General features: G+C 41.2%; 1 protein-coding gene across 1 annotated transcript in view; it reads left to right on the plus strand.

The window, feature by feature from the left end:
• The first annotated feature begins 305 nt into the window (after positions 1-305).
• PI15 (peptidase inhibitor 15) overlaps positions 306-17,783 on the plus strand; it is a 29,027-nt gene continuing 11,549 nt past the window's right edge. The window contains exons 1-2 of the mRNA XM_079795920.1: positions 306-433; positions 1,030-1,336. Of these exons, the coding sequence (XP_079652046.1) occupies positions 366-433; positions 1,030-1,336 (375 nt within the window). The 5' untranslated portion in view covers positions 306-365. The remainder of the gene's footprint in view (positions 434-1,029; positions 1,337-17,783) is intronic.

The raw sequence follows: 17,783 nt of genomic DNA on the forward strand, positions 1-17,783 counted from the left end.
AGAAACTATTAAATGGGGGAAATTAACCACTCACAGTAAAGGTAGAAGCCCAAAGAAAAAGGGGTTTGTCTTTTATGGTTTGTACTTTGTAAGCTGTGGGTGTGACTCAATTTCCTCACCACCCACATAAAAAAGGTTGCCACCCAATCACTGTTTTTTTTTTTTTCTTTTTTTCTTTTTCTCTCCCAAACCCCTCCCCTTTGATTTTGGCTGGGAGAGACCCTAAGAAAGACTGCCCATTCTGGACGTTGCCGACTGTGACATATAAAAGCTGTTAGCGGCTCCTGTAGCCAGCAGCATTTAAACCTCGCAGACTTTTACTCTCTCAGAGTTTGTAATAAGACACACTCCTCTTACAAGAGTTCATGCTACAACTTAGCAAAGACTTTACATTTTTGGAAGAACAAAATACTCACTTTGGCATTGTGCAGAGGTAAGCTATTTAGCTCAACAAGTTTATTTTGCATGCATTGATTTTAAAATAGCTCACACTTTTTTATATTTTTTTATTTTATTTTTTTACTTTTAGAAATGAGTTTGGATGGTTATGGCTCGTTGGTATGTTTCTCTCACTTGATGTCCAAATGTGTCTGGGAGACATCAGCACATTCTCTGCTGTTACCTGCAATGCATATTTTTTTTTCCCTCTTCCCTCTCCAGATGAATTTTAATTTCTAAAGATTTCCATCTGAAGATACATGTAATGCATTTTGTGGTTCAGGAATTTGGGACAAATGGCTCTCATGCTCACATGCATTTTAGGGTTAGTAGCCAGACTGTTCGTTTTTCTCTAGCTGTAGGAAATTCCTCTTAGGAGTCTGCCTCATTAACACCAAGCAAAATGCAAAGAGGCTACTATAGGTTGTCTCCTGGGCTTGAATTCAACATGTGTTTGGATTTTTATTTATTTTTATTTTTTTGAGAAAAACCAAAGCAAACAAAGCTCCCAAATAATAACTTGTACCTCCATATTCTCTGGCCCATTTCCCCCCCTTCCATAGACCCTAATTCTACCTTTCTGATTTAAAGCAAAGGACACTCGGTGCCTCCCTCCACCCTCAAAATGACAGCAACCTCTGCCGTCAGCGGCGCGCTCCTGTTCTCCCTTCTCTGTGAGGCAAGTGCTGTTGTCTTACTCAATTCCACTGACTCATCCTCGCCAACCAATAATTTCACTGATATTGAAGCCGCTCTGAGAGCTCAGCTCGATTCTGCGGACATCCCCAAAGCCAGGCGGAAGCGCTACATTTCGCAAAATGACATGATCGCCATCCTTGACTATCACAACCAAGTCCGGGGCAAGGTGTTCCCACCGGCCGCCAACATGGAATATATGGTAAGAGGACTTTTTCTTTACGTCCTGAGTGAGAATGCTTTATTCCCATCGTACATTAGAGGCACCTAAGGAGTGCTTGTAGGAGATACGGGGGCGCTTTTTAACCTACTTACAAGAAGTGGGAATTTGAACCATAACCTTGTGTGCCTGGTAAGCTTAGGCGCTGTCCCAGTTACAGAATGAAAGGGGAGTGGGGGGAGGGGGGGCGTCTCATGAGCTTTTGCGAGTTCCAGAACCATCGATGAATCAGGTCTTATAGAAGAAACAAAGGTCAAGAGGGAGGTGTGTTGACTGGTCACTAGTTGGAAGGTCCCCTTTAAAAAAAAAAAATTCATGGAAAATGTTGGGGGCTTTGTTTAGCTAATAGCCACATGTCCCAGTTAAGACATTTATTGGAAATCAATTTTTTTGTTTCAAATTATAGGTTTCGCGGGCATGATTTATTGTCTGGGTAGGAGTCCTTTCCCTTTCTTGGACAGAGCGCCTGCTGATGCTCATGTGCAGTGTGCTGGCGAACACGCTGCTCTTGCCTCCTGGTGATTTAGAGCTTTGCCCCGCAGAGAAGCAGGGGAGCCAGCGCGCACTGCCTTGCGTGCTGTTCCAACTTGCTCTGAACACATTCTTTGCTCTCTCTTCTTAAAATAGGCTCCCTGTGCCGAAATCATTTTACTGAGAATGTTTCAAATAGGGATGGCATTGAAAGGATAGATGTCTTTTTAACGTTTCTTTTTGGTTTTGAATTTATGCAAGGTTATGGTTTAAATTCCAGTACCTTCCAAGAGCACAGCTTGGAGCCTATTTAAGGCAACGGAGACCACCGATATGGTATTTCTAAGATGGGGTGTGTGTGTGTGTGTGTGTGGGGGGTGTGGATATACCACTAACAACTTTTCATAAGTGCTGACCTAAAATTTGGGGATTCCGATCAGATGATAAATTCCATCTATTTTATTCAAGTCTGCTTTTGAAGTTGGACTAATTGCAGCTATCACTGTCAGAGGGCAATCAAAGGCTTGCCAAGCGTAGAAGAGTCATAGTTCATAGAAGTGCAATTTATTCTATAAAAATGCATGTTCCTTGGATTTTTAAAGAAATACAAAAAGAAGATGTAACCAGTCCTAGTGCATAAGGGGCAATACAGCCTCATGATTAAGACTGTGGATTCTGGAATCTAAATGTGTGGGTTTAAACCCCAGTCCTGGAATATAAGCTGAGTGGATTCACCCCCTCATTCATTTTCATCATCTCTAATATGAAGCTAAAGGTAGTATCTGCCATACAGGGTTGTTATGAGGAATGTATAAGTTGAGTGGTGGAGCAATTAGACCAAAGCCTACTGCAAAATAGATGTTCAATAAACATTAACTTTCATGGGTTTCCATGAACTTCTTGTGAAAGTTGCCCAGTGAAAACCTATTCAAGATCTAAAGTAGTAACAGTTATGCACATTGAAGAGGTGTTTCTAGAAGGTGACATATAGACACAGAGAGAAGAGAAACAAATATGTTTTCAAAATTACCCTCAATTATGGAGTAATATGCATAAGGTTCGATTAAACTCAGAAAGGGGTAATATCCAGATTGTGGGTTTAGGGTGGGGATCACATTGCTACGCAGTCTGAGACTCAAGACAACTGAACAGGCTTTGGAGATAAGCTCATCTGGGTTGAAATCCTAACTCTGCTGCTTACTCTATTGTCTTGTATATGTTACTTATACTGCTGAGACTCAATTTTCTTATCTGTAAAATGGGAATGATAATTTACATAAGAACCCATCAGTACATAATGCAATTCACTATTTTTATGATATGGAGGGAAGAGGAACCATCATGAATAAAGGCATAGGTTGGGTACAACACAGTAGAAATAGAATGAAGAAAGCCACATTTTTCTAGTTATATCTCTTCCCTCTGATCAAGAATTAATTCATTCCACATGTTATTTATTTAATTGCTTCTATGTGCCAAGGACTTGGTTAATTGTTTCCACAGATGACCTCATTTGATAGCTCACATTTTCCTTGTGAGGTTAAGACTGTGGTCTTCCTTTTACCCTTGAAATCACTGAGGCCCAGAGAAGTTCATGAATAGGCCAAGGTGGTGTGGGTTGTTATCCATATGGCACCGGATCACTGGGATTAGCATTTAGGTCTGTGTAATTTCAAAGTCCATGCTTGTACTGGGAGCATCTATGCATTTAGATCTAGCAAACATTCTACTGGAGGAAACCCCCAGAAATATTGGGATATCTTTGTATCCTTCTTCACATTGCCAGCTGAAATCCTATAGCATTCATATTTTATTTGCCATTCCCCTCTTCTTTCAGATACGGTAGCTATTACATACAATTTACTTTTTAAGAACCAGATACAGTGCTGGTTAGATGACAGATGCTCTATAAATCCTCCTTAACTCAGGAAAGTTAATGAAAAATAGTAGTTAGAACAGTTAAGTCTTATAAAGCAACATGTGACTGTCTCAATTATCATGTTAAAAATTGCATTTAACTCTAGCCAGTATGGCTCAGTTGGTTGAGTGTCATCCCATACACCAAGAAGTCATCAGTTCAATTCCCGGTCAGGGCACATTCCTGGGTTGCAGGCTTGCTCCCCAGTAGGGAGCATGCAGGAAGCAGCCAGTAGGAAGGGATCATGTTCTGAGCTTGCATCCATGTTTCTCTCTTCATCTCCCTTCCTCTCTCTCTCTTTCTCTCTCTCTCTCTCTTCCTCTCTCTCTCTCAAATAAATAAAAATGTATTAAAAATAAACACTGCATATAGTTCATTTGCATAAGTATTTATTAATTTAATACATAGGCCCTATTCTAAGCATTAGGGACACATTCATGAGTAAAACAGACACTCCTTAGCCATCTGGGGTGAGGAATCAGACAATAAACAAGATAAATATATAAAGGTCACAGTACATCAGAAGATAATAAGATTATGAAGAAACAGAAAGCTGATTGTGATGAGGTTGTGACATTTCATAATGTGGTCAGAGAAGAGCTCAGTGTGAGTATCCTGGAGAGAGGGGAGGGAGGGAGCCACACTGATAGGTGAGAGGTCATTCCCAGCAGAGGGAAGAGTAAGGAAGGACCAAGGCCCTGAGACAGGAAAATGGATTAGTTCCATTAAAAATATCTTCCTGTTGTGAAACTGTACACCTCCCTGAATAAACTGACCCATGGAAGTAATTCAATGGGCCCCTCAAGAAGACTCAGAGAAACTATTGAGGGAGGTACAATATAATAGGTAGCTTATAGGTCAGGATGTAAGTGACTTTAAGCTCAGGTGAAAAATGAAGATCTCAATTGAACAGTTATCTTTGTCTTAACTTGTTCAACGTTGATTTGGATTGTGAGCAATTTGAAAATGAGTTCAATTCCCAGCTCTACTCTGTATCTCAAAGACTTGGGACACTTAGCTCACTATGGCCCCCAGCCATGGGTACAAATTATCCCCATCAGTGAGTTATAATACCATGGGAGCCTCGTGGAAGGCGGTCTTCAGCTCAGGGCTTTTGCTAATGGCACCAGATTGATTGGTAATCTCTCTCATCCCAGCTTCTCTCTCAGAACTTTTCCTATGCCATTTCTTCTTCTTCTAATGTTTCCTCATTAATGTCTGCCATTATCTATAATCCTACCCTTCAAGTTGTAATCAGAATGCGTGTCCTTTGTTGATATTTCCTATGATCACAACCTCATTTGATTTCTCCTTTGAAGCACCATAACCTATACATCTATTATACTGCTCTCATCAAAATCGAACTGGATTTACAGTTATTTGTATATTTCTGAAAACTTCTTCATTTTAAGCTTTCAGGGTGCTAAGTCTATGTTTAATCATCCTTTTATCTCTATTTTTAAGTAGCATTAATTTTGATATGACAGTCAACACTCCTATCTATGGGTTCTCCAACTATGGATCCAATCAACAATAGATCAAATATATTTGAAATAGTCTATTACATTGTTACTGACATGTACTATATTGTTAGACCTATAATAGGTAGACATTTTTCTTGTAATTATCCCTTAAATATTATAGTAAAACAAGTATTTACATACCATTTACATTGTATTAGGCATAATAAGCAAACTTGAGGTGATTTAAAATATATGGAGGATGTGCGTATCTTATCTGCAAAGACTAGACAATATATAATAAAAGGATAATATGCAAATCAACCAAACTGCAGAATGACTGGTCGCTATGATGCCAACTGACCATCAGGGGACAGATGCTCAACGCAGGAGCTGCCCCCTGGTGGTCAGTGGGCTCCAACATGGGGAGTGCCGCTCAGCCAGAAGACGAGCTCACAGCTGGGAGTGCAGCAGCAGTGGCAGCACTAAGGATGTCCGACTGACGGCTTAGGCCCACTCCCCACGGGCTCCCAGACTGCGAGAGGGCATAGGCCAGGCTGAGAAACCCCCCTCATGAGTGCACAAATTTTATGCACCAGGCCTCTAGTCCTAGCTCATAAAAGAGTAATATGCAAATTAACCATCACTCCATCACAAAGATGGTGGCGCCCATAGCCACAAGATAGCGGCGCCCAGTCCCCTCAGCCCCACCGGAGTCCCCAAGTCCCGGGGGGCAGCTGCTGAGAGCAGGCAGCCTGAGCGGCCTGGCAGAATGCTTGCTTCGTCGCCACGGCAACAAGGCAAGTGTTCTGCGCCCGGCCACGGATGGGCCTCTGGCCAGGCTGGGCGTGGAATGCTTGTGTAAGAAGAGAAGGAACTGGCAAGCTGAGCAGAGTCGAGTGGCCCCCAACTCCCAGGCAAAGTCAAGTTCGGGCGGCCAGAGGGTGGACGGGGTGGAGGATAGTGTGACAGGAGGGGCTGGTGGCAGAGGCACAGGGGTGAAAGCTGGCCGAGAAAGAGGAAGGAAGTCCTTTATCGGAGTTCCTGAGAACAAGGAGGGAAATCGTTTGCATTTCCCAGCCGTGGATGGGTCTCTAGGCCATGGAGAGCCTCTGGGCAGCAGGCATGGAGCAGCCAGGCCCCGCAGAGAGCTACTGGTGAACGGGTTCGTGCGCAGGGCTACTAGTTTGATATAAAGAGCATCCATGGATTTTGGTATCTATAGGAGTCTTGGAACCAATCTCACACAGCTACCAAGGGGCAACTGTATAATTTATATTTTTACAGAAATTTTATCATCATGTATAATAGCTTTTTATCACATGCACCCAAAATAAGTTTTGCATAATTTCAAAAAAGTCATAATATAGATAGAGCTTAAGATATGCAAGTCAAACTTCTTTCCTCTTGGCTTCTGTTCTCCAATTAGTTTATTGACATATTTCCAGAGCTCCTTGGACACCAGCTGCTTTTCATTCTTCCTAAGGGCAGCTTAAACCATGACTCTAAACCACAAACCACACTAGTTTCTTAGAATAAGAATTATCCCCAAAAGAATGAAATTGCAAGACTCACACATGGAGTAAAATTTGTAGGATCTTCTTTGAATCCAAGTCAATTGAGTAAATTAACTTTAGAAAATTTGAAGTCCCTCCCTGAGAATGTGAGATCCAAAGATAACAGAAATCTCTGTCTTTAAAGTATAAAACAAAACAGTAGAAAAGAAAACAAAACAAACAGGAAAAAAACCACTAAGCATATAATTCAGTATAATACACTGCTGCATAAGATTGATGTAATAAAAGAGGTCCAGATAAATACCATGGAGAAGTCAAAGAAAGAAGTGATAATCTCTAGTTGACAAAAATCAAAAAGCTCCTTGGAGGTGGGGCATTGAGACCGCTGATCAGGAAGAGGCAGGGTCGGCTGTTGTGGTAGGTTAAAGTGAGGCATGAACAAAAGTGCCAGGGGAGAAATCATAGTCCACCGATCAGATTTAGGGGGAGTTTGAAAGGAGACTGAGGATCACTTAATACAAAGGAGTTCCACAGACTGTGGGAGTTTAGAGCAGGGTCAGAAGTGCATTTTAGAAAGATGATCCTGGCAATTGATGGACTTCGATCAGCAATGAAAGTGACAGGAGAGGTGACAACCACGGAGTCAGAGATGCCAGTGCTTTAGGCACAGGTAGGGGGGAGCTGGGCACCTACATCTGCACAGTGACAGGTAGTAACAACTAACTGAGGTGTAGTGTGTGAGATAGCAGTCCTCACATCTAGTAGAGAATGGTGGGAAGGCAGGTGAGGGGCAGCGTGAAGATAAGGATGGATATGCCCTTAAAGCTGAAAATAAAAGGTGTAATGTAATTTCAAGAAGCCAAAACAGCTATATTGATAATGTGGCCTATTTCATTTGTCTGGTGCCTGCAGATGTGACTGGCAAAGCTAAAGGAACATGGCCTCCTATGCTTTTCTGGAAAAGAGAACAATACTCGTTACCAAGTCACAGCAGGTAGTAACATAACAGAAAGCATGACTCAAGTGAATGAATGGAGAATAGATTAATTCACCCTCGGAAATAACCAATAAACTACTTGCCTACAATGATATCTGAGTTGGGAATAATGAAAAATGCTGACTTCATTTATTTGGGTTTCACATAGAAGAAAATGTAGATAATATAAATTGCTTTTTTTTCCTTTTATTCAATAGTTGACTGAACACATGTGATGTCCTTATTGTTTTGAAAAAATAAAACCATGTATTGTCCCAGATGGCGCATTTCCCCTCATTCGAGAAGGATAACTCAATTTCTTGTTATAAACATGAGAAATTGGACGTGTCTAACCTAAATCTTTTCGATGAATGCTTCTCTGACTGCTCGAAGGCCTCCTGAGAGCCGCTGCCAGCCTGCGGTGAGCGGGGAGGTGGCTGCTGACAGGAGGCATGGGTCCAGCTCTCTCCGCATTCCTGTTCTAGATGCAGAACCTTTCAAGCGTCTTGGCTTCAGATGGAGACTGGGCACGTTTTGTAGGAATTTTCTTTCAAGGTGCACGTTGCTTAGTATCACTTGGTGTTGTATGTGCAGCTCTCCATGGATGGAGCCAGCTGAGGGAAGCTTAAGAACATTTGGTTTGAGACCATTTGAAGACAGACTCCAAAGAAGCATAAATGTAAGCACATGAACAGGATGCAATTCAGAAGGTCACCATTAGGTGGAAGACAGAAAAGCTGTGATCACACAGAGGCCACATGTAGGGTGACCATATTTCCCAAGAGCCAACAGTGACTTTTTTTTTTTTTTTTTTTTTTGGTGGCAAACGATACTTGGCCAAATACAACAGTGCAGGAAGAGAATTTTATTGTATTCCTATTGAGTATTGGTAGAACGTAGCAGAGAGAGAACACTCGGTGAATATTATGGAACAATTGAATGAAATACTTCCTCTGGGCATGAGTGTAAAGAGCGTGTGGCTAAAGAGCATGGAGCGTTCAATCACTCATTCCGCAATATGTAGCCAGGTGCCTGGCACTCTGTGGGGAATGAATGGGGAGCTGAGACACCTTTCCTTAGGAGTACTGTGCACAGACCAGTGAGTGGGCAACACAACGAGCTGAGTGCTAATGGGTGCTTTGGGATCACAGCGGGTGTACCTAGCCCAGACTTGGACTCAGGATAGAGAGGCCGGGGAGGCTTCTAGAAGACAATATTTCAAATATCAAATATGAAAAACAAATAAAAGTTATACAGGAGGGCATTAAGGAAAGAGAGAACCTGTTGTAGGGGTGAGAACATGTTCCAAGAAGGCGCTTGGTGTGTTGAAGGCAAGGATAGATATTTGGGGTGGCTTGGAGGGAGTATATTAAGGAAAAAGTGATGTTTAATGAGGCTGGGAAGGCAAGCGGGAACTTGTTGAGTTTTATTCTAAGATCAAAGTTAGATCATTCATTGAAGGTTTGAAGCAGGGAAGTTATATCCTTCATTCCCATTCTGGCTCCAGCATGAGGAAGGGGTTGGAGGGAGGCAGAAGTAAAGGCAGGGAGCACAATCCAGAGGCCATTATTTACCTTGTCCGTCTGGGTGAGCGATAATTGAAGCCTCGTAAAGTTCAAGGCCATAGGGACGTGACCAAGGACATGTAGGGATCAAATCAATAGGGGTAAGTGACTGTGTGAGGAAGCAGGTGAGGAGCTGCCTTCAGTTGTGAGCAGAACAACTGGGTTTCTCTGAGTTGAAGAACATGAAGTAAAGAGTGGGGGTCAGGTTGTCTCTAAGGGACGCAGGTGGACCATCCAGGTACTCACCTATAGAGGCTGAAAGAAATAGCTACCGTGTGTGGGAGGGAACATTCTTCAACTGCAGCAATTTTCCGCCGGTGCAAGAATTGTTAAAACATGCAGCACCTAACTATTTAATCAGGGGCACTGACTTCTTTTCTCTCACATTGTCAAATTAAAAAAAAAAAAAAAGAAGAAGAAGAAAACAGCCAATACAATAATAGCTGTCCAGTGTGAATGAATCAAAATTATACCTTTTTTTTTGTCAGATTGGCAAAAAATTGGTGTGCTGCAGAATTGTAGTAATTGGCTTATGTGTGCCATGAGATGAAAAGGGTTGAAAATCGCTGCTCCACTACAAAGAATGTTGGATGGGCATATGCTTTGCTAATCAAAATGGACCACTTTGCATAAGGAGTCCGGGAGTATCATGGAGACAGCATGGAAGGATGTTTTTATGTCTGGGAATCAACTCAAGAATGTTTACAAGAAAGCTTCATGTTTTGGGTGTTTTGTTTTTTTTTGAAGAATAAGTGCTGAGACTTAAATCAACACGAATTCAAAGCCGTTTCAGGGGCCTAAATAGCACCAGGCCCATCGAGGCCTTCTGACACATTCAGAATAAGGTCTTTCTGGAAATTATCCAAAGCACTTCAGACAACTAGCAGCTGACTGGTCTGGCGGTGTGGAGTCCTGAGTTTAGTTCCTCTGAAAACCGTTTAATAGCCAGTCAGTGGCCATTAAACAGCTGGGCGGAACTTGAGATGTTAAATTGTCTGTGAGAATTTCTTAAGAATGGTGGGGAGGGGCAACGAGAAGAAAGACTAACAGCTCAAACTGGTCAAGAAAGAATGTTGGGTACAAAATCTATCCTAGAGTGAGGTTTGGAGGGATGGGGCTCCAATGTTTCCAGTCTATGCTCCCCATAGTGTCTAAAATTGGGTATCAAGCATTTTTTTTTTGGACACAAAGATGAAAGAATGCCTAACAAGTGGTATTTTCAAACTAAAATTTTCGTGACTTTTAAAATTTCACACCACATACTCCAAACGGAAACAGTCCAGCAATGTTACTTAAGGACACATGTTTTTTTCCCCTAAAATGTGCATCAAATTCACATTTTATAATTGTTTTAAATAGGAACCTTCTCCCCAATCTGGGTCTCTGCATTCCAGGGAGATCTAGCTTCCAGCAGGCTGTAGGTAGGCGGAAAGGCATTCCACTTCTTCCGTGCAATGGCAGGAGAGGGGGTTTACATGTGTAGCACAGGAGAGTTTAACAATCAAGAAATCTGTTTTTTAGATTGTTGTGACACTGAGTTCGGGGGAAAGAATTAACCACACGTGAAAAGGTCTTCCTGTCTCATAATTCCAGAATCAAATGATAGCCGATGGGCATTATATTTCCCCAGAGAGCAGGGCATTGCTAGAATCCGTCATGAAATGGTCTTAAGATTTAGAGACACAACATATGTGAAAGAGGGATTTAATTTGGGGAATTCATAAGTTTTAACACTTCTAAAATTCCCCTAATTTTTATCTTCCACTGTCTGATGTTATTTTTCCCCAGAAGCAAGTTCCTTGTTATCTATACGTAATTCTGCTTCTGATTCTTTAGTTGCTTTAGGGTTTGCCTGGGTTTCCTTTATCTGGTTGCACGCTTAGCTGAGATTAAAGCTTGGTGGCTCTCAAACTTCAGGCTGCCAGATAATGTGATCAAAGGACACCTCACTGCTTCCCATTTAGGTGGTTTTCTCATTCACTACCATCCAGGGTCTGGATCCCCAGAAATAATAATATCCACCGTTACATACACCCTTGCCCTGTTAGAGCTGGGCTCAATGCTCTCAGTCACTAGCTCACCTCGTCTTCACTACAGTCAGACGGGAAACCTGAACCTGGAGAGCATAAGTAAATTGGCCAAGATCACAGGGCAAATAAGACAAAATGTTAAGAACGCAGTTCTCTCTGACCACGAAGTCCATGCTTGGAAAGACAACAATACACACTCCCCTTCATGTGTTCATCTCCTGCTCTAGGAAATTTCCCTACATGCATTTCATCTGAGGACAACACTGGATATTAGAAAGTATTTCCTCACGTGGAATTGAACCTTGCTCCCTGTATTCTTCCTTGGACACCATGTGGGAAAATTCTGCATTAGAATACTGCTTCAGGTCTTTGAAGGCTGTGAGCATCTAGGTCTTTGACCCCTGACCCCAGTCACCGAGCTCTTTCTTAGCCTCCAGCCCCTTTGTGTTCACTACCTGCTGTCTACACCACTTCTGGCCTCCAGAGTGTTGCCTCTCAGGGAAGATTGCACAAAGAGGTTTGCTTTCTGAAAATCCTGGGAAAGGTAAGAGTTGTGTCGTTAAGGAAATGGAGATTCGAGGTACTCCCTCGCCCCTTACTCCTGGCAAGTAGTGTGGCTCTGGTCAAAGATGGGCTTTCACCTAGTTGGTATCCCTGGTTGGGTGCTAACCAGGTATCCCTGACAGTGAGGTACCTGGGATGGAGGTGACCTGACCAGCGCACAGTAGTGATGACACATTTGTCCCCATTTGTTCTGCTTCCGCAGAGGCACCCTAAAGGGAGGTTGGCAGAGTTGGTGGCCAAAGTCTCCTGCAATTTCATTAACTAAGTCATGTGTAGGTCAAATGAGTGTTTTAAATACAAGTTGGAGGTTATAATGGAAAGAGATGGCCTTACCTTAAATTTTTAAACCCTTTCAATTTTTAGACTTTTCAGGAAGTGATGCAAACTGTTCTTCCACATGTTACTTTTGCTACCTCAGTTAGTAAATCCATTTAGAGTTCCCATGTTGTCCAAACAGGCACTATGAACACCATCTGTCATCTCAGTATTCATACCCATGGAGCTGCGGACTACATGTCCCCTCCCCTGGAATTCTTGTCCTCAGAATGTGAGATACCAGCTTGTTTGTACAGCAGCATTCAGGACTGGGTTCTACCCCCTCACCCACAAGTCTTTCATGTGTAACCATAGCAGACATCCTCACAGAGCATCTCACTGTCACCGGGTTCATGAGTCAATAACAGACCTGGGCTGAAAGGAAGGATACTCATCTGAGGGCTCATAGAGTGAAAATTAACAGACATTAGCTACCAGAAATGCCCCCTTCTTCCAAAGCCCCTCATGGGGTGTGTGAGCGCAGTGGGGAAAGAGGGGTGAGTGGGGGTGAGATAGGAGAGAGGAGGCCCAAAGTTCTTTGTGATCAGAATGACACACCACCTATTTGGGCTTTTGATAACTTGTTACCCAGGAGAGCAGAGCCACTTTGCAATAGACATTCAAGATCCCCAACTCTGGCCCAGGGGTGGGCTAGGCATGTCTTCTTAACTTCCACTGGAGATCCTGGAGTAAGTTCCCAGGTGAGAACTCGAACACATGCTTTAAGAATTACCTTAGGCCCTAACCAGTTTGGCTCAGTGGATAGAGCGTTGGCCTGCAAACTGAAGGGTTCGATTCCGGTCAAGGGCATGTACCTTGATTGCGGGCACAATCCCAGTAGGGGGTGATCGATGTTTCTCTCTCATCGATGTTTCTAGCTCTCTCTCCCTTCCTCTCTGTAAAAAATCAATAAAATATAATTTAAAAAAAAGAATTATCTTAGGTCATGGTTCAGGACACAAAACTGAGCTGAGAAAAGTATTTTGTGGCTCAAATAGCCACTTATTTCATGAGAGACTATACACTGAAACAAGGATGAGGCTAACCCAAAAGAATTATTCCAGTGATACTTGCTATATCATCACAAAATTTCACTGAATGTTCACTCAGCACCTGTTTGCAAGAAACAGCAAGTGGGCGCTCTGGGGAGCTGCAGATGTGTGCAACATGGGACAAGGCTTCCGTGGGAATGTACTTGATTGACTGAGGACATTTCAAAAGAAACAAACTTTTAGTAGCACATGGTTCTTCATATAACGCATCGTATCTGCTATACAGGGGTGGGCAGAAGTAGGTTTATAGTTGTGAGTACATGAAAGACTTTATTTTTGTATGCTTATTTATTAAAATTGTGTTATTTATTTGTATTACAGCTGTAAGCCCACTTTTCACCATCCCTATCCTCATATATGTATATTGAATTGTATAATACTAAATTTATGTAACTTATTGTAATTTGCAATTATTTGCTTATCTGTTTGGTAGTGCTTTTGTTGCCTGTCTCTTCCCTAAGCTGTAAGGCAGAGTCCCTGTTAGTCTTGCTGACAGTTGAATTCATAGCACCCAGGGCCTCCCAATAAATATTCACTTACTGGCTGTCTATGAATGGGTTACCTAGAATCCTACTGGTTAATATGGAAACTTGCATTCTTGCACTTTTCATTGTTGAGGACAAAGCAGCCCTCCCCATGTGGTAAGTTTATTGCGAGGAGGTTTGAGGCAAATGCAGGTACAGGGTTGCTATGTCCTGCCACCATCATGGATATGAGGTGGGAAGAGGGCTTATTTGTGTAGGTGGAATGGTGACAATGACACCCTACATTAGAGTTCATAAACTGCAGGCCCATCAACCTCTCTAGTAGGTATGTTGAATTTGCTCTGTATAGTATTGAACTGTACATAATTTTATATTTTTAAAAGTTAACTGCCCACATGTAAAAGTTGATAGATTTCACATGTATATCAGGATTTCTAGATTATCCTGAAAATGGTAATATCTAGAGAGATTGAGCCCACTTCCTACTTGTTAGCGGTTGCTTAGAGAGGGAAGGAGTAGCCTCTTTGGGTGCAGCAAATTCACTTATTTCTGACTCTCTCCCTCTCTCTCTCTCTCTCTCTCTCTCTCTCTCTCTCTCTCTCTCTACTGTCCAGATGTCAAGCAGCAGGCGCACTTTGTAATCTTATACCCAATACTACATTTAGTCACCTTCATTAGTAGACCATCCCCACAATGAAATCATTTTGTTTAATTATATTTACAGAGTTTGGACATTTTCAGCACTTGGCTGAAGTACAGTGTCACAGCCATGCATAGATTTAAAGCACTAAAAATGTTTCCATTTTTTCCTAGTCACCAATCTTACTTAAGTACTTTTACCTCAAATCCTAAATTTATTTTTTTGCTTTTATCCATGCCCTTGTTTATTTATACATATGTTAAAAGTCCCTTTCAGTAATCCAGATAAGAAATGATGGTGGCTTTGACCAGGTGTGGCAATAGTGGTGGCAATCAGTACTTATCTTTTGTATATACGGTAGTTTGAAGGCAGAATCAACAGTATTTGCTGGTGGAGCAGATAAAGATTATGAAACAAAGAAAGTACAGAGATGACTACTAGATTTTTAGCCTGAGCAATACAAGAGCAGTTGCAGTATGGAAACAGCCATAGATATATATGAACAGGCAAGCGGACAGATTGGTGACCCCTGAACTAGAAGACGGGCTATGCCATTTGCTAATAGGAGGAAGACTGCAGGTTATGGGGTGTGGGGGGAGTGGGGCAGGGTTGTGAGTATTCGGAGCTCAACTTTGGACAAGTTAGGTTGAGACTGCTCAACTTTGGATAAGTTAGGTTGAGACTTAAAGTACCTAGGTTTGGGATTCAACTGAGAGGTTGAGATATAATTTGGAGTGATAATACCAACAGCACATAAAGGGCATGTCAATCCATAAGACTAAAGGAGATTATGTAGGCAGTGAATACAGATAAAGCAGGAGAGAGAGAGAGAGAGAGAGAGAGAGAGAGAGAGAGAGAGAGATACCACTCCAGCACATAGAGGTTGGAGGGATGAGGAGGAACCATCAAACATGGAAAATCAGCAACCAGAGCTCAACAAGGCAAGTACGGGGTGGTGAGACCAAGGAATGGGGGTGTGTCCAGGAGGAGCAAGTGGCTAGATTGTGCCAAGAGCTGCTAATAGACCAAGGAAGCTGGTGACCAGGCCATTGAGGAGAGCAGTCGGGTAGAGTGGAGGTGGAGTGAGGAACCTCTATGTGGGGCTCAAAAAAGAATAAAAGAAGAAAAACTGGAAATTCCCAATTAAGACAACTCTCAAGGAATGTTATTGTTATAGGAAGGAGAAGAATACTGCAATAATCGGAAGACAAAAAGGGATGAGGAAAAAGAGCTTCATTGGTTTGTTTTTAAGAAATGTATGTTAGCAATGATCCTTCTAAAAAAGTGCACTTCACATCATCTCTTTACAGAAATTTACCCCACCTACCTGCAAGGTGGCATTCTTACCTGAGGGAAGTCTTCTTTATCTTCTTTTAAACATTTACCAAATGCTTAGGACCCCACTTAGTTATTTTATGATATAATTTGTCCCATCTTTTATAGGTATTGTTGTGGCTTGAGGGAATTTTTAAATCAAGTTCCTTTAACTCTCTACTTCTCTTATAAAGTAGAATCAGTTTAACATCATTTAATTAATCGAATGAACACCAGAAATTTCCCTTCCTCTGCCCTACCACATCCCACCCAACCCCAGGCTTCCTTCCCAATACTCATTTCTGCCCTCCTGTCTGGTTAACCCTGGATCTCAGCTCTGAGTTTTCTTTATTGGCATTTCACATGCATTTCTACCTAATGGGAATAAACCCACCTATTTCAAAACAGAACTGCAATCATGCCCATGATTTAAAGCTGTTTTAAAGTGTATTAAAAGCATTTTTCTGCCCTCAGGGGAAATAATTTTGTCATCACTTAATTTCTTTTTAATGGCTCTTTCCCACTTCTGTAAGTCAATACTCCTTTCCCAATCTGACCAATGCAGGAAAAGATCTAACAGTCCTAGCTAAATTATTTTTTTAAAACTCCAAAACGTGTCTATCTAAATTGACTTTGCTTTTTATCTTAATATACAAGGAATGACCACATAAATTTCCAGAAAAACAATGTCTACAGCATATACCATACTGTCTCCAATACCATTACTATCATAACCAGTTTAGAAATATGTCTCCAGAGACTCAAAGTATGATTTTTTTATTTAACATTTGTTGTCTTTGAAGATGGATTCCAACTGTGCATTACATTTGTCAAAGAGATATCTTTTGCTTTGTCAAGTACTATTCCTGGTTCTTCCTTAACTTAGCTTACATTTCCTAATCTCTGGTTGTATCCATAAATTTAGCAAGTTTTGGCAATCACATTTCCTTAATGTTTGTTACTAACAAATTTAAAAAATTAAATTTCTCAAAGCAGCATTGATAGTTTTAATATATTTGATCTTTAAAATGTTTCAATTGATTGATTGAAAATAATAATTTCTATGTCTGTAATGTCTTAAAAGTCTAAGGTATACAGTGACTCTCAAGTTCTAATTTTTGCAATACTGTTTTAAAAAATTTAACAAGTCTTCTAATTTTAACTTAAAAATCACAAATATAAGTAATTACTCAATATGTTTATTGAAGTTACAAGGCTAACCTCTTGCTTTAATAAGCCACATTCTCTTAACCATTAAAAATCTTAATAATAGCAAATATGCACAGATTCTTTATCCAGATATAGCTATCCTTTTTAATAACCTCAATTTGATTCTTTCAAATACTTCTACATTTAATTCTTATGCTTGAAATTAAAAGATGTTACCCACTTAAAAAAACAGTCTGTCACATCACATAATGTTAGGGATATATGCCCAAGTCATTTTAGGTTGCCTCCAGCTAGACTCAATTTCTTGTTGTCCAGAGATATTGAGTGGGATTTAAGAAGAGAGATTCAGATGGCACCATGCTCCCTGAATCTGGCTGCCACTCTGTTGTGGATACCAAACTTACAGAAACGCCCGAGAAAACAACTTCATCCCTGGCCGGAGCGTGTCATACTCTATTCTTCTGTCCATTTGAGAATGTCAACAACCTTCTCCCAGGATGGAAAATCCTTTCACTCGGTTTTGTATGTCTCTGGCTCAAGCTCTAAAGACCTCTGAACTTGATGAGAATCTGCATTCTTGTCACATCCCTCCTCTCTCTTGGAGCCACAAGTCTTTTAGATATTTAAATGACATCAGTTTGAATTTTGGTATTTCTCATGGCTTAGTCCAACTATGTGGTTGCCACAGACAAGGTGCTGACTTTATAAGCAGAATAGCTCATGGTGAACATTTGAGCCCAAAGCTAAATCAGTTTATGAGCTGAGCAACTAAATGGTTCTTAACAACAAAGAATGGAAGAAAACCACTTGGGTCAATAGGGTACACCTACAAGTATATGTATGCTCCAACATTGTCTTAAGCTAGATTTATCTGATTTAATTATAATATCTTCTAGTGGGTCCAATAAATACCTTTTAGTATCCATGCATATTCTTAATTTTTGCTTCATTT

The sequence above is a fragment of the Cnephaeus nilssonii genome (genome assembly GCF_951640355.1).
Source record: "Cnephaeus nilssonii genome assembly, chromosome: 18".
Classification (NCBI taxonomy): Eukaryota; Metazoa; Chordata; class Mammalia; order Chiroptera; family Vespertilionidae; genus Cnephaeus; species Cnephaeus nilssonii.